We start from the raw sequence: 23306 nt of genomic DNA, 5'->3' as shown, positions 1-23306 counted from the left end.
AGATAAGCTTCATCTTTTTCTAGATGTGGGCTGGATAGAACAAGTGCAAGGTTGGATACACAGTTGGTTATAGAGTCATACTCAGAGAGTGGTTATCAATGGCTTCTTCTCAATCTGGGAGAAGGCAACAAGTGGGGTACCACAAGGCTCAGTCCTGGGACCAGTACTCTTCAACATTTTTATATTTAATTCCTGAAGTCCTAATTCCTGGCTTTAAAACCTTGAGGCCACATCTGTATCTATCACTGGACATTTGTCAGAAGCTACAGCAAGCAGACTAGAACTGCTGCATAGCTCAGTGGTTTAAGCATCTGGCTAAGGAGCCCCAGGTTGGGGGTTCTATTCTTTACTATGGCTCCTTGACAGGGGCTGGACTAGATGATCCATAGGGTCCCTTCTGGATCTTCAGGATCCTGGAGTCTCCCATATCTCTAAAACATTTTTCCAAATGTTTAAAATTTTTTGACCCTGATTGAAGATGGCAGACAAAGCTCTTTCAGGTTAAGAAAAAAAAACTTTTAAAATCCAACCTGTTTTTCAGTTTTAAAAAAATCCATTAAAAGTCCATCGAAAAGGAGGACATGGAGGACAAGGTGCACTCAACAGGAAGATGCCCTTCACTGAAAGGGATGACATTTTTGCATTAAATTTGCATGGTTGTTACGGACCGTCAAGTCACGCCTGATGTATGGTGAGTGTATGAATCAGCAACCTCCAAAATGTCCTATCTTCAACAGTTCTGCTCAGCTCTTGTAGACTCAAGCCTGTGGTTTCCTTTATGGAGTCAGTTCATCTCATATCTAGTCTTTCTCTTTTAAGCACTGATTGAAGGCCTCTCTTTCACCAATGCCTTTGAAATAATTCAAGTCGTGTGACCCTGTTTGTTGTTTGTTACGTGCCATCAAGTCCCCTATGATTTATGATGACCCCGTGAATGAGAGATCTTCAGAATGTCTTGTGCTCATCAGCCCTGCTCAGCTCTTGTAGACTTACATCTGTGGGTTTCTTTAAGGAGTCAGTCCATCTTGCATTTGGTCTTCCTCTTTTCTTGCTGCCTTCCAGCTTTTCCAGCATCATGATCTTTTCCAGAGGATCCTGCCTTCTTGTGAAGTACCCAAAGTAGGTCAGCCTCGGCATCAACAACTTGCCTTCAGCGATAGTTCAGGCTTGATTTGACCCACCTGTTTGTCTTTCTGACAGGCCAAGGTATTTGCGAAGCTCTCCTCCAGCACCGCATTTCAAATGAATCAAAATATATAGTAATATCAGCACAAATAGACGTTATTACTATAATCTAAGTGGAAATACAGTAGTGCTTACCACATTGCACAGGGTTGTGCCTATGTAACCACATTGGAACACAGGACTGAGATAAAGGTGGGACAGAAATCAAATAAATAAATAGGACATCGTGTTTAATAAATTTCTAAAATAAATTTCTAAAATGCCCTGTGCCTTGTATTTCCTGCACCTTACTGATTATGAATATATAGAGACAGAAAACAAATAGAAGTCACTGTATCTAGCTAGGCAACAATCAGTCATTCCAGAGGAATGGTCTGAATGGTGCTTTCATAGGGTCCACTCCTGGGACTGACCTCACATCTGAAGCTCATACAGAACTGACATGGTTTGCCTGTTTCCTGTGGTCCAAGATCAGCATCAGGATCCTACTTGTTTCAGATCATGAAGCCAAAGAAGAAACCATTTGTGCAAGGCTGCTTGCTCCCTTATTAGCATGATGTCAGAGATGCTTTGAAAATAACAATAATGGTCAGTCTATGAAGATTAGAACCTATGGGTTTTCCATGTTTGGAGAGATTAAACATTTCAGTCAGTGCAAAAGAGAGGTGGTCTCCTCCTCCGATTGGTTTGTCAGCAGTTTGAAAACAACAGGGTTAGGGACAACTAAGCAGGAACACCTATAAAATGAAAGGCGTCTCTCAATCATGAGAGTGTGGCATTTGTTTAAAACTACTTCTTTTAGAGACGCAAGTAAGAAAATGTTATGGGATGCCTGATGAGCAGTGTTAGGAAATGCTGACCTCTACCTCTAACAACAGGTGGCGGCGGCGGCAGCAGGGGCATCTAGAGCTCATTTGGATGTGCAATTTCTAATTAATTCCAAGTTACAATTTTTACTGTCTTTAAAGTAACTAAAAGCTTTACTTTTATTTTTATGTCTGAAACACACCTGAAGGCTACAAGCTACTGGCCAGCAGTGCAAAAAAACAAAAACAAAAAAACTACACTCCCGCCACAGCACGAGGCATGGCACAAACCAGCAGCTGGACTTTGAGATATTTCTTCTCCACCATGTAGTCAGGCCACACCCTCATAACTAGAGAAATAGTTTAAAAGGTGGAATCGCACTGCAAATAGAGTGAGGGTATCCTCCATTAAAACAGTACTCTTATGGGGTTTCTACCTTTATTATTGGGGAAAGAACTGACTTACAAGTAACCAGTTGTTTTTATTCAAGTACTTCCAGCATCTGTTCATCCTGTTTAGCAAGAAGACCCCCGAGAAGGGACACCCGTCACAGACTATCTTTCTGCTAGACTACCTGAGGGATTTTCCCAGAAGCTTGTTCGAGAGAGTACACATAGCTGGAGACCAATATAGGCTCCGTACAGATCTACAGTCCTATAGCTAAGCCTATAACGGATCTGTCCTGCCAAGGAATGGCGTATAAGAGGAAATCACAAATAAATCTCATCCCTTCCCTTGCATGCCCACCAGTAAATGACAATGAACCTCTGAATGAATACATGCCAAGCATTCTGATATTCTAGATTGCGAGATTTAAAAAAGAAGAAGAAAAGAAATCCTGGTCATTCTTTCTACAACCAAGGATTAATGCTTCTTCATTGTGTCCATCTATCTATTATCAATAAAGTCAACTAAATGGGCTAGTTAAAGCCCATGAAAGGGGCTTTAACTAGCATAGTTACAAGCAGTTAAGCATATTGTGATGCTTTAACTTCCAAACTTCTAACTTTTCAAAACTTATATGGCAGATCAGGCTGTGCCCCCTTAGCCTGTCCTTCATAAGCCTCATTCTGCCGAAGCAGGGAGTACAACTTCGAGATGCTGATTCTCATTTAATCCAAGCATTAATACAGAAACCACAAGGGGCTGCTAGGAATTTTTATGCTCTTCTTTTAGCAGATGACAAAATATTCATGACAAAGGCCAGGTTCAAAGTTGTACGGAGATGAGACTATGGCTCGGGGAAAATAAGTCAGTTTAACATAGCCATAAAAATGCAAACAGAAAAGATAGGAACAAATTCTCACTCATCTCCAACATTCCTATTTTATAAGGAACTGCAGAACGCGTTTGAAACGTAATGTGATGCTGCCTAATAGCAGCTCATTTGCTCATCATAGAATTAAAAGCAATTCTTACCAGCACGGCTGCAGCACGATAAATATAGTATAACATTAGAAGAAATAAATCTGTGCAAGTATCACAAAATGTTAGAACAGGGGAATCAATCCTAATGCTAACAATTATAATAATCCTTACTTTTTGTTGTTCGGTCAAAACAGGCTCCAGCAATAGGGGAATCCAAGCCATACAAAAGTTTCCTGCTGCCCAGAAATCTCTTCAGTGGATGCTGTGTTTATTTACCAAGCCTTTCTGTGCTGAGGAGCACTGGCGGCGTAGCCTTCAAGTTCATCAGGAGCAGTCCTACTGTAACTGCAGACACAAAGTTTCCTGCCAGTTTAGCTTTTTTGCTGCTCTCTACTTGTAAATACAAGCTTTGTGGACAAAGTCCCAAATGACATCACAAGCAGCTGCTTATTGTTGAGTCTTTATTAACTGGCTGTCAAAAAAGAAAAGAGGAACTGCAAGGGGTGGAGTGTCTGCCCTGAAGCACAATCTGGGAGCTTAGGAGGAATTTCACTTATACATATGTAAATACTTGTGATTATCTAAACTATGCTTTCCTTAGGACCATGAAGCCAAGTTTCCATAAGAATCATATCCTCGCCAGTCTATATGAAAGGAATAAAAAAAAAAAAGACACGAGGTCTAAGCAAGAACAAAAAAGTGCTTTATTTGTTTATTTATTTATTTATTTATTTATTTTACGATTGCAGGCGTCTAGTATGACCGTGTGTCTATAAATATTATGTAGATGCACAGATGAACCTTGGACAGAAGTCAGGATTGGGCTGAAATTTAAATCCTTCAGGGGATGAAAAAGTTTCAGGAATGTATTCATCACACAAAGATATCTCAATGGCCTGCAGGGTTAATGTCTTGCGTCCAACTTCGTTGTGCATTTACTATTTAGTAATAAATTAAGTTATGGTAAGTATATAAAGGCAGCAAGCAATTGGGGTCTGTAATCCTAAATAGACTTAAACTGTTTGGGAATCAGGAGGGGGGGACTTTCTCTCAACTAAAAAGGGAGAAGATGAGGAGGACAGCAACAAAGGCAGCCATTCGGCTTGTAGTAGCTGGTGAAAAAGAGAAAGTAATGGCCTTTCATTTCTCCTGAAATTGGGATGAGACTAGCTGGCTGTTTAAGTGTGAAACGGGTCTAACAACTTCCAGTCTTCAAACAGACTACTGTACAGTCTTCAAAAGAGGGAAACCAACACTGGCCCAAATATTGCGCTGCTTGCCCCCGAGATGTCTCTTCCAAGAAAGTCCAGGAGATGAAGCCACAAGAAGTCTGTTCTTACCACCCCAGGAGCTGATCTTTTGAACTTAAAGGAAATCCTACTGTATATACTAATATCTATACCCAGCTGATAATGTAAATATGGTGGAAACTCCAGCAATAAGAAATGCAAAGCAGATTAAAAAGAAAAGAAAAAAAAGCAATATTGGCAGGAGCCATTTTTGTGTGAATGATCAGGCTTGATTAGATTGTTCTAATCAAGCTCAACCATTCCTAAGTGGCCCACACTAACTCACTCCCTGATGTTAATTTTGTTAAATCTAAAACACTCCAGATTTCAACTTTCTGTAGCACTGTTTTGCGGCTCCCAATTTTTACACAGCTATAAAACCACTGGACAGCAAGTGTGGTGCACTGGGCTGAATGTTGTATTCTTAGTCAGGACACCTGGGTTCAAATCCACTCTTTGCCATAGAAAGTCACCAGGGGAGGTTGGCAATGATAAACGTCTCACATGCCTTGATAACCCTGTTGCAGCGAGCCAGAAATGACTTGGTAGGAGATAACAACAACATAAACTCAGAGTTCCCCAATTCAGACATCATGAGAACATATGGTTTAAGAAACCAAAAAGTCTCTGGAGCAGGACATGCAAGATGAAGAATGAAAGGAAGGATCAAGCACTCTAGTTTGTTGCTACTTCTTAATCCTTGCCTCAGCATCTGAACTGGGCTTCTTTTGTCTACCAATGTGTCATTTTTGAAATCATGCTATGAATTTCAGGCACGTGAAATAGTCTCAGGTCCCTAGCCTGTCCATCAGCAATTGTAGTTTGTTGCAATTCTGTGACAGCTTACTTAAAAGTACTGTATGTCACTGAGTTAAAGAGGGCATCAGAAAGTAAGTGAGGGAAAGAGCCATTTGTTTTCTGGTCAACTTGGTTGATTAGAGCAAGTCAGTTAGAAAACAAATTAGAATTTCTATGTGGGAAAGCCAATAAGCAAAGCTATTGTGTATTTCATAACATACATTTGGCATAGCATTCTTTAGTCATGAACCTGTACTTTGTAACCAGTACAATTTCTTCTCTCCTCCATTAATTCCTCCCCTTCTTGAAATTTTAGTTTGGTAGCTGCAGCATTTCACTAGCACAGTGGTTCCCAACCTTGAGTAGCCAAGCGTTCTGGGTCTGCTATTCCCAGAAGCCTTCACCACCAGCTATATTGGCCAAGGTTTCTGCGAGCTGCAGTCCAAGAACACATGGGTTACCCAAGGCTGGGAACCACTGCACTAACCTATAAGAGGAAAACAGGCTACTTAGGTCTCCTGACTCAGATGAACGTTTGTTAAATCCTATGACATCCTTAGATTTCATTGTTATACCTGTTCCCCGATACCTATTAGTTTTATTTTGTTAGTTGCAGTTGTATCCCATCTTTCCTCCAATGAGCTCAAAGTAGAGTACATAGCTTTCCTCCTTCTCCCGTTTTATCCTCGCAACAATTCTGGAAGGTCATGCTCAGAAAAAGTAATTGGGTTGAAGAATTGTCATGGCTCTGAGAGAGTACAACCTGGATTGCAGTGGCTCCCATGAACATCTAGTTCAGGGCTGGTAGGAGTCGTTGGGTATGGCTACACTAAAAGCAGAGAGGGAGCTAGTGTGGGCCACTTGGGGACAACCGGGCTTGATTAGAACAATCTAATCAAATCTGACCATCCACATGGAAATGGCTCCTTCCAATACTGCAAAGTGCCTTTATAAGCAAGTCACTTCAGGATATTGGCAAATTAATCACTTCCCTTGCTCAGCAAAGGACAGAAGAAGTGGATTATTATTATTTTTTTACTGTATATAGACTATTGCTGATGTGTTGCATCAGTTATATATGTATTCACATCTCCTGCCCTCGGCCAAGCATGGGAAATGATTAATTTGCCAATAATATCCTGAAATGACTTCCTTATACAGCCACTTGACAATATTGACAAATTGAAAGAAAAAGGCTTGCTTTGGATCAGTTCCAATGATCACATGCAGTGGAACTGATCCAAACCACAGCCATCCTACCCACACCAGAAAAGTAGGAGCCCCTTGACAGGAGCACATGCACTAATGCTCTGGGCGGTATACTCATGCACTCCAGCAAGGATATTGTCCGTTGTCTGTAGGAGCACACCGGCACATTCCCTGCAGGTCTCCAAACAGCAGGCTAACCAGTGTAGTCAGCCTCAATGTGGTTCTAAGGTAAGGCTCTATTGGCATAGGAGCCCTGAACCCATCTCTTGAGATACATTTTGTTTTACTTTCAAAACTGCATTACACAAGAGCTGTTTCCACCCCCATTTTTTGCTTCACATTTATCTCCAATTTTAATTTCAAGAATTTCTTCTAAAACCTCTATTTTCTCTCTAGAAATGGATTAATAATATATTTAAATAAATTAATTGCAAATTCCTTTTTACCAAGAATCTCTATTTATCCCTTTCACTGTGCTATCATTGTGTATCTGTCCTCACAGAATACAAGTAGGTTCAAAATGTCCATTCAACTAAGTAACTCTGTCTAGTTCAAGATGAAATGTTCCATAAAGGCGATAAGTAATCTTAAAGGTATAAATAGATTTCCAATTATACCACTACTTTAGCTCCCAGTCCAATCATCAGAGCTATAAGCTTCACTGAACTGAAATATTGCCGCTGTTAGATCTTCAGCACTTTTGCTCGGAAAAGTATGTTTTGCTCCTTCAAGAACCAACTCGTCTATTATCATAGTCAGTTGGTTTCAGGTCTATGGACCTGATCACAGATGGTTCTGAAGGCAAAGCCAAATTATCTGAATCAAACTTTGATGTAAAAAAACCCTGTTGCTGTAGTGCTGCACTAGTACAAAATTTCTCATCTACTGGCAATTTTTCAGTAGAAGCCTTTGTCAAGAGGGCAGCTTTGTATCCAGCGGCCAATTAAATTAGAAATTGAAAGAAAGTATTTTGGAAAAAAGAACCAATTAGTAGAATGAGAAGAAGCAGATTGAGGGTATGCCACCCTTGCTAATCTGGCAGATCTAATTGGATCAGCGGTCATAGCTATAACACGCCACATATGCCTCACAGTCATAAAATCCCAAGAAATAGAAGGCAAAATCCCAATGACATTTGCCACATGTATAATAGGAATCATGTAAGTTGCTGCAGGTAATTGTGGTTACTTGATGAGGTGTCAGGCATGCGATAAAGAGTGTGACTGAGTGCATGATTGGCATGTGCCCACCATCTCGTCAATTAGCCACAACAACTTATGTGACTCCTCGCAACAAGATTTTGGCCATCATATACACTGAAATGTTTGACAGTTGTGTAACATTCGCCTATAAACACCACAGGTTAGCTCTACTGCTTAGAGCCATGCGAATCCTCCTCGTACATATGTAGAAAACGGTGGCTCAGTAGTGCGAACCTTAAGTCTTATATGTCTTAGTCTTTTTTGGGGGGGGGGGTGAGGATGATGTCTGAGAAAAAACAATAACCACTCTTCCAGATGATAAGGACTTTCAAACAATGGATTTCTTTCTTTAAAGTATTTATAAACAGAAATGACAGACACCACTTGTTTGTTTCTTTGTTTGTTCAGCCACAAATCCCAGATGCCCACAATCAGCGTATGGGACTCTGGGAACTGTTGTTTGAAAACAGTCATGCTTTCCAGATGTGACTATAAATTGATTTCTTGTCCCCTGGGTCTCTCAAAGAGATGTGCCCTTTAAACCGATGCAGGTATATATTAAGAAAAACAGTCGTCCAAAACCAGGGTTGCCAGGTCAGAAACCATTCCTGACATTTCAAGGTCAAACGCCCGAGACCAAGAAATGGGGCCTGTTAGTGTTCCAGAGACAGAACAGTCCAGATTGCAAGGGAGACCAGAACTGCCTGTGGCCAGCTGGTTGTAGAAATGGGTATGAATGGAATCCGGGTAAAATACAGGTAAGCTGACAACCTATATCAAGGAAAAACACCCACACCTCTTTTTTTGGTGGTAGGCCAGATGACGAAATCTCTTCAGCCCTTGTAGGAATTCCTGCCCTCCATGCTAGCATGTGCATCCTATGATGCCTACAGCAGGTATGACACAGGTGAACTTTTTCCGAGGTCTATGCTACTCCTGCTAGGACTTGTGGAAAGCTCACTGCCAATGCACATATGTTTTTGCCCTAGACCTGTATTGCCACTACCAGTGCTTATGCACCCAAAAGGCTCACAAACTGTGGTGTCACTGCTCCACTCTCTGTCTTCTTCCAAACAGCACACTAAGACCATGTGTGTGCATTTTCGATCTCTTTCAGCAGTCCCCTCCCCTTACTCTTGGCTTTTTGTTGTGTCTACATTGTGTGATCATAACACATGTTTAAAACAAAATACTTTGCACAGAGCCAGTGATCCCTTATACCAGCTGGGAATGGGTGGACATGGGCACACAGACTTTAAAACTAATATACAGATGCATCACATTTTCTCTTATTCCAGCTAATTCTGATTCCTGGAATTTTTCTTCCTCTCTGGAGAAATGGAGACACGAAAACAATTTCCTATGATTCTATTCAGCATCCTGAGACCTAGAAACCTTAATTAAACGAGAAGTAATACATTGTTTAAAACAACACCCAAACACTATTAAACTCCATAAAAGTCCTGGCAGCTGTTTTACTTATACTTTTTTTATTCTGTGTATAACTCAATGGAACTAAAGACAAAACCATTTTAAGGAGTTCTATAATCAGGATGCCATGACACAAAATCCTACTGTTTATCCACCAACGTGGTTTCTCTTGGAAGACGTCATCTTCTCTGATGAAGAATGCAAAGCATGAGTTGCTTCATACAGTACTGGCTAGGCTGGCTAAATAGCTCTTGCTGTGGAGCCAGAGTTTGGGAGTTTAATTCCTCACTGTGTCTCCCAGGAGAAGAGCAAGCTGCATAGTCCCAGGGCATCCCCCAGAAGCAGAGAATAGTAAACCACTTCTGAATTTATCCAGAAAACCCTGGAAAGGATTGCTATAGGTCAGAATCGACTTGACGGCACACAATTAATTATTCATACAGGCTGACTTAAGTCTTTCAAATATCTTAGCATCAACTTCTTTAAGCCTGTGAGGTGGGCCCCAAAATAAACCAGAACCCACTATATGTATTAAGTATGGACTAGGTTGTTTTGTGTTTTTTTGAATGTGTAGAGAATACACTACTGTCCTAAATAGGCAGTTGTTCATGTATTCCGTTCACTTAAACTGGAGCATGACTGACCCATATGTTCTTACTAAATTGTAAGTTAAAAATAATGCTAGAACTCTGTCACAGAAGGGGTGAAACACCACTAAGCAATTAACCATTTGGTTGTAGGAAAATATACAAAGCACAAAGCAGCACAGATTATGGAAAGGGGTTAATTATATTTGTAGCCATTTTGAACTAACTGTGACCCCAGATACATAAAAGGTATCTGGGACACAACACTGAATAGTAGGATGCAATTAGTTTTCTTGAACAAGGCCCAAGTCCATTAGTCAGCCCCATGGTGCATGCCATTGGTTAAAATGAAAACACACTAAGCTGCTACTCATTCAGAAGCAACAAGTAAGCAATGTTTTCCAAAATAATTGCTTACTTTTATAAAAAAAAGAATACTGCTTCTCCTTCCAAAAGAAGAGTTGCCAAATGAATATTTTTACATGACATTTATACTCTTGAAATTCTAAACAAAACACTTTTGGCACACACTTTCATACTTGTTCCTGTATTTCCCAGTATAGTCACAACTCACGTATATAAATGACCTATTTTCCCTCAGTGCAATAAAATAATTGACCCACTGTCTCTACAGAGATACTGTATATTCCATGTGAAATCATGATTTCAAATGTAGTGGACCTTTTAGAAGCTCTTTCTTCTGTATCAACGCTTTCCAAAGTGAATCTTGAAGAATTTTTGTAACTTTCATAGGATTACCTGGGAGCTATTCATAAGCAACTTTATTTTCCAGTATTTAGGCATGTAACGGCGTTCCGTGTCTAGTTGTGCTGGCCACATGGCCATGGAAACTCTCTTCGGACAAACGCTGGCTCTACAGCTTGGAAACGGGGATAAGCAACTCCCCCCCTAGAGTCGGACACGACTGGACTAAATGTCAAGGGGAACTTTTACCTTTACCTAGGCACAGACAAAAATATACTCTGTATTGAACCATCTAGGCTGGTGCCATGAATATATGCAGATACTCAGGCCCCTTTTGTTCAAAGAGGAAATTCAAGAACTGGAAAAGGATTGTGTAGTCTGTGTGCAGCATTAAGTCCAGAGAAGCTTTAAATAAATAAATAAATAAATAAATAAATAAATAAATAAATAAATAAATAAATAAATAAATAAATAAATAAATAAGTAAGTAAGTAAGTAAGTAAGTAAGTAAGTAAGTAAGTAAGTAAGTAAGTAAGTAAGTAAGTAAGTAAATCATCTTAGAGCTGGAAGGGGCCTATGGAGCATTGAGTCCAACTCCTGTCCAGGAGGCACAGTGGGTAATCAAACTCGCAACTTCTGGCTCCACAGCCAGATTCCATCCATCCATCCATCCATCCATCCATCCATCCATCCATCCATCCATCCATCCATCCATCCATCCATCCATCCATCCATCCATCCATCCATACATCCATACATCCATCCATACATCCATACATACATACATACTGGACCCTCACAGGACTCTAGGAGGTGCATTTTTCAATTTTCTTTCCATTTAATTGCCATCCTCTATCTGAAAATAGCCCAAGCAGAAGTTTTGAAGAACTGGAAATGATTTTCCAGTCACCTCAAATCTGAGGAGAAAAAGCTCGGATTTGGCTTACAGGGGTCTTAGGCCTTGGGCCATGGGGATACTTAAGACAGAGTCCTGTACCCTTTGCAACTGCCCACCTCTCATCTAGAACCACATTTCACTGATTTTTATTGAGGTAGTAGTTGTTTTTCCAACTTTTGAAATGTGTTTTCAGATGAATTTTATTTTGTACTTTTTAATGATGAACATGCTTTATTATTTTTAATATTGTAATTTACAGTATTGTACATATTGTAATTTTTAATACCTTTTTTTAAATGTTCATAAGCCATCCTGGATCCTTCTTTTGGGAGGTAGGTAGGTAGGTAGGTAGGTAGGTAGGTAGGTAGGTAGGTAGGTAGGTAGGTAGGTAGGTAGGTAGGTAGGTAAGCAGGCAGGCAGGCAGGCAGGCAGGCAGGCAGGCAGGCAGGCAGGTAGGTAGGTAGGTAGGTAAGAAAGAGATAATTGTAATTTTGGATGGCTTCCTCTCTGCTGACTGCCTTGATTGCTATCCATATACCAATAAATCTCATAGAAAGAGAAAGAAAAGGAAAATTGTTTTATTCAAACTTGGGCTGTCTTCAAGTTTCATGTTCTGTGAGATAATGGCACTTACAACTCATACTTGTTCTGTCTACTGTAAAACATTCCCAAGTACATGACTACATACTTTGAGGTAGGTCTCCATAGTCCTCCCAACCTCTAGCAGCCTTATGTTCTGGCTGATACACTGTCCACATGATCTGTTAAACACTCTAGTTCCTTATGACAGCTACTCATCCTGTATCTTGATCATTACTTGAGAAACTTTTTTTTGTACCACATCTCACAGAATCCCAACATAGCACATAATTTTTCCAAGCTCTAATCTTGCACTATATCGTGTAGGTTTATTAACATGTTCTAGTACAAGTACTAAGCCACCTTTATAGTAGATTGATATCTCACCAGTAGCCTTTGCCTTGACTCATGTACAATCAGATTGTGCCCACTGTGGTAAAGCAGTACTTAACACTGGTTGTATGTAGTTGTTAAAACACATAAATTGATTATACAAATGAGACCAATATCCTGTTGAGCTGGAGTCTGTTTCTCCTTAGTAATAGGCTGACCTAATACATTCCTTAGTGTAAAAAAACTTTTTATAAATAACTCTGAGCTGACGATGTTTGTGTATCACTATTAGGTCAACAGCTAATTAACTTGGATCTCCCAGAGCTGATAATAGCTATTATTCTGAAACAAAGGCCAGGATCCTGTCCAGTCATTCCACTCTCACTAAAGAGTGAGTGTTCCTTTCTCGCTTGTGCAAGGAGGTATTCAATAGGGATTGGATTTTCAGATTACTTGGACTACAAATCTTATAATTCAGAATTCTGGGAGTTCTACCTAACTTACATGCACCTTACAGAAATCTCAATATGTCTCACCAGAGAGAAAAGACCTAAGCTCTGAGGCTGAGCTAGGTGAAGTTCCATCCTAACTTCATGTTCCTTCCCCAGTCCTAATGGGAACTTTCTTTCTGAACAAGGAGCTAGGTGGAACTAGGCCTAGCTAAGTCTCAAAGCTTTCCGATTTAGGCTTTTTCTGCCTGGTGAACCACATTTAGATATCTATAAGGTATATATGTCAGGTAGAACTCCCAGACTGAAGAATTTGTATTCCAAAAATGAAAAAAATATCAATTCCATGACCTCCCTGTCCAAGTTGGAGCCCTATATAATTCAACAGGCAGTTTTCATGTGTGGAATAGCAATTGGTGATATCCAATTCGTGATATCCTGCATTACAACACCAGTGGAGCTGTCCAACTATTGGTGCTGAACAAGATTCCAGCCATATTATTTAGGAGATGACACCTCAGAGTCCACTCATGAGAAGGCAGTTTGTGACAGACATGCCAGAATGAATATAGTGCACTACATGTATCTCTTCTGCAGAGATGCCAGGGCCTTTATCCACTGAAGTAGTAGACTCACAGATAGCCCTCACTTTTGCATAAAGGCATAAAAGAAATGTTAACCAGTTCACTCTGCTGCTACTCTGGCTGGAGGTGTGACTGTGGTCATGAGCAATGACAGATCATCACATCTGCACCCAGCAAAAGGTACATGCACGTGCTGCACATTTGTGCAAGAGATCAGAGCCAATTCACCAAAGATATCTCTTGTGGCATAAGCAGAAAGACAGCATTCTTTCCGGTCATGAGATTCCATAGATATCCTCTTTGTCCATCACAAATAAAATTTATTTTGCCTGTGGTATCAAATTGAGACAACAAATCTGAACAGTTTATACAAAATGAGGGGTTTGTTTTATCATGGCAGCTTTGTGGATGGCACCTTCCTGAACACAAGCAGCAGATGGGATGATACGTAGAGAGATTTAATTTTGTAAGGAACAACGGAGAAAGTGGGACTTTGCTACCATTTGCCTAGCATTAAACAAAATGAGTTATCCCAAGGAAATCAAACTCATAAACTATAAGTGTCTTATGCCTTTACTCACTTGGATGAAGGATAGTTTATCTCCTTCTCTAAATTGCAAGATGTAATTAATATGTCTTATAATTAAAAATATATAATTAGTCAGCTTTATATATGGAAAAGGAACTCTGGTGGTTTATTTCATTGTTTGTCTATTAAAGCAAAGAGCATGAAGTTTTTTATACATGCTGAGTTTTTGTTAAGCAATACAAATAGAACAGGGCAAGAGTTCCTGCAATAGTTTCTAAGAGAAAAAAAAAAGTTGACTATTTACCTTCATTCGTCATTATAAAGTAAATGAAAGAGATTAACCATAGTGGTTTGTGTATACAATCCAAATTTCTGCTTAAGTGTCTATAATCATGTCTATAACAGGCAGTGGATTCAAATGTATAGAGGCTGCTGAGATCACCAGTCCCTCATAGCATTGTTAGAGGAAGCTTGTTTTCCAGCTCTGGAGCACCACATCATTTAGCAACCACAACTGCATTCCTAAGTAGCTGGTGATTCTGGAGTATGCATGTAACTTTTCCATGTTCTAATGTTATAGTATAAACTTATTCATATTTACACAGGAGCAAACTAAGGAAGCCCAGCCCAGTCAGTTCAGTGGTATTCCTTCCTATGTAAGTGTGCATAGGAACTGCAGTGTTCATTCAGGATGTATTAATATTTGCTCCAATTATTTATACTGGATTCCTTTTTATTCATTTTATTCCTGTCCACATGAAAGTCCATTGCAGATAACTTGTGACCAACTCTTCTGCAAGTTTTAGTTTAGAAACGTTTATCAAAGACAGAAAACACACCAGGGTCTACAGTATGCTAAACAGATAACAGGTACTATTGTTTGGGTAAAGGTGGAGTAGAATAAAAGACAATATTGTTCATTCTCTCTTTTTTTTCAAATGCATTATGGTGTCTCATTTTGATTTGCTTTGTTTTGCCCATAGGTGCTGTAGGGAAGAAAGAGTGGCTATTTTTTTTTTTGTTGTTGTTATTTTGTCCAGCTACAGACCTTAAATATTTTCCCCTGAACTGTAGGAAAGGGGAAACTGTTTGTACTTTGATATAAATAAAGTGCCTTGCATAGCATGCAAGTTATCCATCAAAAGCCTCTGCAAATTTTCTTGAAAATTGAAACTCCATGGTACCGTATCCTATTGTGCGATAAAGTCTTCAGTGAGATTAGAAGTATGAAGAGAAAGCTGCAGCTAAAAACAAGCAACAATCTTTGTTCTATCGCTCACAATAAATCTTCTAAATTGGCAGCACTCCTGCCACCTCATCTGCTCACACTGTTTTTTTATCATCTACTGGTAAAGTGAGTTGAAAAGTTAAAGTTGGATTCTGGGGACAATTGATTGCCTGCTTTACATAAGATATATATGTGAAATGGGGTGGGGTAAAGATGGTGAACAACAACAGCACCATTTAGGACTTGGGGGAAGTGTGCAAAAAAAAAAAAGATTGTTTAAGGTAATCCAAAGTGTAACTTTGCACCAGTCCAAAAAGTTACTTTCTCAAACTCTGAGAAAGACCACATCAGAATCCTGGAAAGCTTCTGTAGGTCAAGTGGAGATCATTCTGAACCTGAAAGACCTATAATTTCACAGGGCATGAGACATTTTCCTTATGTTCTTGATTATTTTCAGAGGTTACACACAGACACACACACCACACAAAGGAGATGAGGAGAAAAGAAGGTGCCCCAATTTTGCATCTGGCTGTCCACTGTTAGCCTGAAACAGGATACCTGGCTGTATGGATACCTCCTCTCCTTAAAATGGTCCTATTTAATATATTTGGTCAATTGCCAATGTCCAATGCATTTTTTCAGACTATTGTCACCTCTAAAAACAAGCATCAGAGAGGCCTGCTTCCATTTCCTCCGTCTTCTGTATACATCCTCAACTAAGTACAAATTTTCTAATCCTGCATGATGGGGCTCTGAGTCAATTTCAACAAAACTAATGTCAAAGGCATCTGAAGAAGTGAGCCACAGTCCATGAAAGCTCAATGAAATGTGTTAGTCTTATAGGTGCCAGAACATTCTGTTGGTTTTGCTACTTCTGTCTACAGAGAATCACGGTATTCATTTATTTAAGATTCAAGTTTCAGCAATAAGGTTGGTCTATATTAGTTACTAAATGCAGACCAAGTGCCTACACTTGGGCTAGGCATTGATATGATAGATGACCTACATAAGATGACTACATTCTTCCTTAAAAAAATAGTCTGCTGCTACAGAAGATGAAAGACAGGGGCAGGTGAAAATTAATAGGCAAAAATTATTCTGTAAGATTATTTATTGGTTTTGTTGCTGCAGACTACAGATCAATGTGATTACTTCTCTGGAAATTTCCACATAAAACAGTTTCCCTCTATAGATTAGAGCGACGGGGCTGTGAACAAGCAGATGGCGTTAGTGGTGGAGCCACAGTACAAGCAGAAAGAATGTATTGCCTTGTAGCAAACATGAAGGAACATGTTTCTTGACGTTAAAATGTCTTTAATGATTCAAGAAACAGGATAAACAAACAATGCAGATGTCTCTTCAGCAAGCTGTCAACGCTAGGCACTTAAGAGGAAGGCACTGTCCAAAATAACAAACATCAAGAGAACAAAATCTGGGTTATCAGGGGTAATACCTTCATTTTCCTCTTGAATACAATGATCAAGTGTTAGCCAAAAAATAGACTATATTTCCTAAATATCCTCCAGATGATGTGTTTGTCTGTAGCAAAAGCCATTTCCACTCAATATCCTAACCACAGCTGCCCTATCTTACAGTTGAAGTGTACCAACTTTGCATCCATACCCACATTTCCTCCACACCTCAGTATACAACCAGACTGCGCTCCTGTTTTCTTGGTCTGTCATTTAAGAAACTCCATTACAAAACTCTGCAGTTTCACATATAGCCTGTAGACCTTCCAACTGTACCTCCCTCCCTCTCCTGCACCACCTCTGAAAAACGGTCCCAGCTCTTCCATGATGTTTCACATACTGATTTTGAATTTTTTTCTGGATTGTAAATCGTTTTTGCCATGTGGATGCTACAGGGAACATTTTTTAAAAAATATCACACACACACACACACACACACACACACACACACACACACAGAGGGGGGAGGGAGGGAGGGAGGGAGGGAGAGGGGGGTTGCACGACTCCTGATCTCAGATTTGACATTTCCATTATGCTGCAAAGTTATTGTTTCAGAGGCAATGCACTTGCTTTATATATCCACCGTAAGGTGTTTCTCAGAAGAGATGGATATAGGCTAAGCCTTGCATCCTAATATTAATCTCCTTCCGTAAAAGTCATTATAGCTTTCCTTTTCCCAAGACATGCAGTGTACCATGAGGCATGAGTTTTAACTTAGAAGCCTAGAGCTAATACCTCCTCACATTATGGGAATCTTTTAATGCTGGAATAAAAGGAGGAAGAGTCAAAAAGTGTGAGGTGTAATCATTCTCATGACGTCATGTCAAAGCATGTTTTAATACATAGGCAATCCATGGTCCAAGCAGAAGACCACCCCTCCCTGAAATTTTGGAGTGAACTGCTCTGTCTGTTTGGACCAGGATTTAATATTACGTGTATTAGCAGAAGGTTGCTCAAGAAAGGCCTTGGGCTGGCACGCTCTTCCCTCTCCTCTTCTGCTCCTATGAGCCCAATGGTGGCCCAAGTTCACCTAGTACTTGAGATAGCAAAGGCCACCATGTCAGCTAGACAGGGGGGAAAATGAGCTGGAAGGCCACCAAGGGGAGAGAGATCTGGGAGGGGAGATAAGCGGGTCTCACCCTGAGGGAAGCCATGCAAATCAGCACTCCCAAAAACCTGACACTTGAGGCAGCCACCTCACACTGTCTAATGATAGGGCTGACTTTTTATACACTCAGGAGCAAAATAAACCACAATTCATTTTTTCCTTTTTTAAATTCCTGATGTGTTCAGCAATTGTGGTTTATGTTGACCCCAGTTAATTGTTGAACAAGACAATTGCAAGCAGGCTTCAACATTTTTTGGTAAAGTAGACTACTTAACTGTGATACCTGGTTCTCACACAGCAATAATTCCGGAATCTGATAAAGTGAAACTTGGTATCAGCTGACCTTCCCATCAACTGCATAAGCCTGATTTTCTTTCTACACCAAACTGTGATTTTGTATTTGCTGCAACCATAGCCCCAGTGTCTTGGCCAATGCTAAATGGAGCCCTGGTTCAAATGTTAATGCTTCAAGGCTTCTTCCCATTATGCAGATTTCTTCATTACTCCTTGGACTATGACATATGCAGCAATAATGTGACAGAAACAGAGGGTGGAGAGAATCTGCTTCTCAAAGATTCAAGTTCACAGTACCTATGATATGAATTATTAAATTCCAGTATATTTTTGGCCTTTAAATGAATTAGCTGCATCTGGGCATAAGAAACCTAAGGCTTCTGCTTGTGCCTCAGGGTATAGCTCATGAATCCAGCTGCCAAGAAATATGGTTTGATATATAAATGGTATATGTAGATATACAAACAAATAAACCTTGGGATGTCCATTATGAAACCTCAGGATATATAACTTCATGAATACTTAACTCTGCTTTTAAGAGATAAAATGCTATTCAGGGAATTTAAAAATAGCAGGAACACAGCCAGAAAATGTGATGGTAATTAGTTCATTTAATGACCTAGTCTGAATATATCTGTCTCCTTAAAATATATCCATAACTTAGTAATACACAGTTTGTGAGTCTCTCGTGTATTAAGCAGGTTGTCTCTATTTGGGGTAGCATAATATTTCTTGTGCATTAGCATAAATTTGGTTCAAACTTTGGGTAACACCTTCAAAAGTTTGTATACATTTAGAGGCTAAGTGTTTTAAAAGAAGTTTCTTTTCTAGCCATTTTAAACTACCTATATGCCGTAGTTCTCTCAATTGACAGTGCAATCCCATACATGTCTAGTCAGAAATTAGTGCTGGGGTCTACTGAGAGGGCCCAGCAGGTAAGCATGGAGGTAAGCAGATATAGGGTTTAAACTTTATCCTTGGAAGAGGGGCAGATATTGCTGTCCAGATGGTCTCTGACCACTGCTTATGCTTGCTAGAATTCATGGTAGTTGTAGGCTCTAGAGCATCTGGAAGGCCACAAATGGCCACATCTGGCTAAGAATGTGCTGAGTATATCATATGCGATAAGTAAGAGAGAAATGGTGGAAGTGAATAACATTTTATGCATAGGACATAAAATAAAAATAAGCTTTTCTCCTTTACTCATAATATGGGGACTGAGGGTGGCTGAATGGTGGAAGATTGAGGACAGATTGGAAGTAATATTTCTCCATGTAGTGCATTATTGGACCATGGAATTTACCACCGCAAAGAGTAACAATGGTAGCTAACTTGGGTATCCTCAGAGAGGAACTGGACAATTTCATGGAAAATGGTTCTCTTAGTGGCTAATCATCATGATGCCTGTATAACACTGTTTCCGAATACCAAAAACAGTATCTGTTGCTGAGGAGCTTAAGTGACAATACGTTGTTCCATCTTCTGCTTGTGGGCTTTCCAGAGGCAACTAGTTGGCCACTCTATGGACAAAATGCTGGTCTGGTGCAAATGAAAGGACAGTCTGGTCAAATAGATTTTCACATCTCATGCAGCTCTCCACAAGCTCTCCAGAATGCTAGGTACCTTCCAGAGCAAAATTTAGAGAAGAAAATGGGCCACATCTCATCATGTGAGTATAAGTCTATTCGTACATTGCTGGGTTCAATGCACTGCATCATCAGCCTGGTTTAAAGAAAGGTTCAGAAGAACCCAATTTTCACCCTGAAGGTCATTTAACAGTTGACAACATAAACTTATTTGATTTTGCAAAGATTGCTCATGGGCATTAGAACTCATATATCTCAATGCCATTAGATGCTCTAACCTCATTTCTCAGTAATGCCAGCCTTCCTTGTCACTCAGCTCACAGGATTTTCAATTAAAACACCAGTCCATTGCGTGGCACCTGTGAGAAAGGCCATGTTGCTGCAACCCCATGCTAGAGATCATTACATCAAAAATCAAACTGCCAAACTGCCTTCATAAACATCTGTAAGTGTGGTCACACTTGGAGTCCTGTGCCCAGTTCTGGTTGCTGCAGCTCAGAGGGATCTTATGGTGCTGTAGAAATGATAAGACAAATTATGGGGTTGCAGCAACATTCCTGTGAGGGCAGGTTTCAATACTTGATTTTAAAAAAATTCAAGGAAAGTGGTGTGCACATTGTGTGTGCAGTAGAGAAAGTAGATACAGAGACATTGTTTCCCTTCCTCCTAACACCAAAACCCCACAGACCTCTGTGAAGCGGAATCTCAGAAGATTCAGAACGACAAAAAACTCTGTGTTGCAGATAATTAAACAGAGGAATTTGCTTCCACAAGATGTACTGATGTTCATAATCTAGAAAGTTTTAAAGAGAAATGAGACGAAATTATGGAGACACCTGGAATTGCTTACAAGCCATGGCAATTGCATACAACCTCCAGTATCAGAGGTTCTGTGCCTCTCAATACCAGTGGATGGAATGCAACAGCAAGAGATACCTTTTCCTGGTCTGAATCAGGGCCTTCCGAAGACATCTAGTTGGCTGCTTTGTGAAACAGGGTACTGGACTAAGTATGCCTTTGCCCTGATCCTTAATGTGGCAAATTTAAAATGATGGCTCAAAGCTGTCGGCTGCTACCACCAAATCATGCTGCAGCTGGGGCCCCTCAGGATGCTCACCAGAGGATTCTGTCTTGAAAGACTCTGGGCCAGTCTAAGACACAATACTTCCTGAGACAGGGTAGCAAATGGTCTCCATCACCAGTGGGGTCTAGTGTGTGATTGTCTTTACATGGAGGTGCTAAATCCCCTCTAGACTAGCGTATGAACTTTAAGTGAGCTATCCAATGTGCTCAATTTATGGGCAAGATTCAGCACCATGGAAATAACCTATCAAGTTCAGACTCTACCCTGGAATGGTTTTACATCTTCCCACATAAAAAATTGGAATCACTGTTCTCCACTACTTCCCACCCAGTTAGAACAGTATGCATTGTGTCTGAAGTCAACAGAGCTATGTTGGCTTATAAGGCAGAAAATATTGCAAGCAGCTATCTACCTCTCTGATAGTTAAAATACTATAATAACAAGGTAAACAATGAACCACTTACTGCTCTTCCATGACATCCAGTGTCTGATCATGAGGTGGTTACCTTGCTATGCCTAATAGCAGGGCCAGTGCTAGAATCTCTTCAATTCTGGAACAGAACTGTCAACTAGGCTGTTAAGTGAATTTGTTCAGTATTGGTATCAGAACACACACAGCCCTCCATCTATATGGTATTACACATAATAGTGTTTTTGAAATTTGGAAAGAAAAAAAAATGTGGTCTTAATGTAAGGAACAGAGGTACCCAGACATAGAAATGACTTTGCAGTAAAACAATCCCTTTGAATCACAATGGGTGATCTAAAATATTTCTTTGTGCTAACAGTAATAATTGCATGCCATCACATCAACTCTGATTTATGGCTACCCTTTCCAGGGATTTCTAGGTATAGAGTGCTCAGACATGGTTTACCATTCCCTTCTTTTAGGAAATATAAAAAAAATGATATAGTAATAAAAGGTTTGTTTTAAAAGTTGCATCAGCTTTGTTGAACATCCTGAAAATTATTCTACATCTAGCTACAATAGCTGCTAAAACAACCAATAGATATAATTGGAACTTCAAAAAAATCTCTCTATCATGCTAGAAACTGGGTCACATTTATGATACTTAAAAGGTAAGTATCATAGATCTCTTTCTTTCTATGTGTATGTGTGTGTATGTAAATGATATGTCATGATAATTGTCATGATAATTAAATGGAATAATTGTCATGATAATTAAATATAAAGCAATTTGGATTTCCACCCCATAAGTGGTGGATGACTGCAGATTTGGATACTAAGAAGTATTTGTATTAATCTGATTCCTCCCATCACTGCACTTATTACACAGAACATTGAAATAATATAAAGGGAAAACACACACCATAAACTGGCAATGCTAGATCAGGCCCCAGCATAATCACATGACAAGTACATGCATGTGCTACAAAAGCAGTCTGCAGCCTATTCCTGCCAAAATAAAGGACCTCTCCCTTGTACAATGAGCAGAAATGTTTTCATGCATCAAATTTCCTTCACAGCAATAGCAATCTTATTTTAGGTGTAGACATCCCTGTGCAGCTTTTATGTGTCAAAAGGGATAATCCTAAAAACCCAACACTTACTTGGACAGGCGAAAAAATACATTTTACATAGGCCTAACAAATAGGTATGAACAGACAATAGAATCTGACAGGCTTAGTAACATGAACTTCTATCCGATGAATCAGCACTTCCATGTATGATGCAACGACAGATGTTCTTGAACCCACCCAACTGTCAAGAGGTGTAAGCAGCTGACAAGTGATTTGGTGCATTAAGTGGAGGTGAAACAAACTCCAGTTACACTCAGTGTGTCTGTATGTGAACACATGGTAAAAGATGCATCAACATCCCATAGCAGATTAGCTCTCCTTGAACACCCTTTAAATGCCCTGTCAAATTCAATTATCATGGTTTCAAGTGCATCTGTGAGATCAAGAGACACTGGTGGTGATGATGCTCTATGGATTACAAAAGAAGAGGCATTGGAAACGTTTGCATAAGCATGTGCCTTGAGACCGTGGCCATTTCTAGTCAGGAAGCTCCTCGCGGGAAGGGAAATGGAAGCTTTTCTGTTGTCTTCTCCTTAGTTGATGTTCCCTAGCTAAAGGGGGGGGGGGAGCTGGAAAAAACAGTGGGAAAAGACAGGGAAGTCATTGGTAGAGGATAAATATAATCAAATGCCCCTGTAATAGTCAATGAATGAGACTGAGTGATGGCATAGGAAGAGCCACATCTGGAACTGTTAATTGTGCAAGAGATGCCACACTGCCTTGAGCGGACAGTAGAAGCACATTGTGAGGTTTCAGTTGTCCTTGCCCTTACAGGGAACTAATATTAAGTCAAGAAAAATCCTTCTGCTCATGGGAAATGCCTTCTGGTCCAACGCTTGTAATGGTTGAGACGTGAGGATTCTATTACACAATTGCTAGTCATCCTCCTCTTCTACATTTATATCCTACCTTTGTTCCAGTGAGGATAAAATCATATACATGGCTCTCCTTGCCTCCTTTTTATCTTTATAGTACATTCCCATTAAGGAATTTATTTAAATTCTCATAATTTATGCAGGGTCTCCGAAATGTCTTTGGT

General features: G+C 39.9%; 1 protein-coding gene across 18 annotated transcripts in view; it reads right to left on the bottom strand.

Annotated features, from left to right (window-relative positions):
- Positions 1–23306, bottom strand: part of NCKAP5 (NCK associated protein 5) — a 762731-nt gene that overhangs the window by 699485 nt on the left and 39940 nt on the right. For 11 of the 18 annotated variants that reach the window (XR_013537157.1, XM_072984286.2, XM_078377103.1 and 8 more), the window contains exon 1: positions 3532–4354. The exons of the other annotated variants lie outside the window; for them this stretch is intronic. Coding sequence is in view for 10 of the 11 variants with exons in the window: in XM_072984286.2 (XP_072840387.2) it covers positions 3532–3582 (51 nt within the window). In the remaining variant the exon portion in view is untranslated. Of the gene's footprint in view, positions 1–3531; positions 4355–23306 lie in introns of those variants that run through there. 18 annotated transcript variants of the gene reach the window in all.

This window comes from Pogona vitticeps, chromosome 1, assembly GCF_051106095.1.
Source record: "Pogona vitticeps strain Pit_001003342236 chromosome 1, PviZW2.1, whole genome shotgun sequence".
In the NCBI taxonomy this organism is placed as follows: domain Eukaryota; kingdom Metazoa; phylum Chordata; class Lepidosauria; order Squamata; family Agamidae; genus Pogona; species Pogona vitticeps.
Note: the sequence above shows the minus strand (reverse complement) of the source record. Positions and strands in the feature narration are given on the sequence as shown.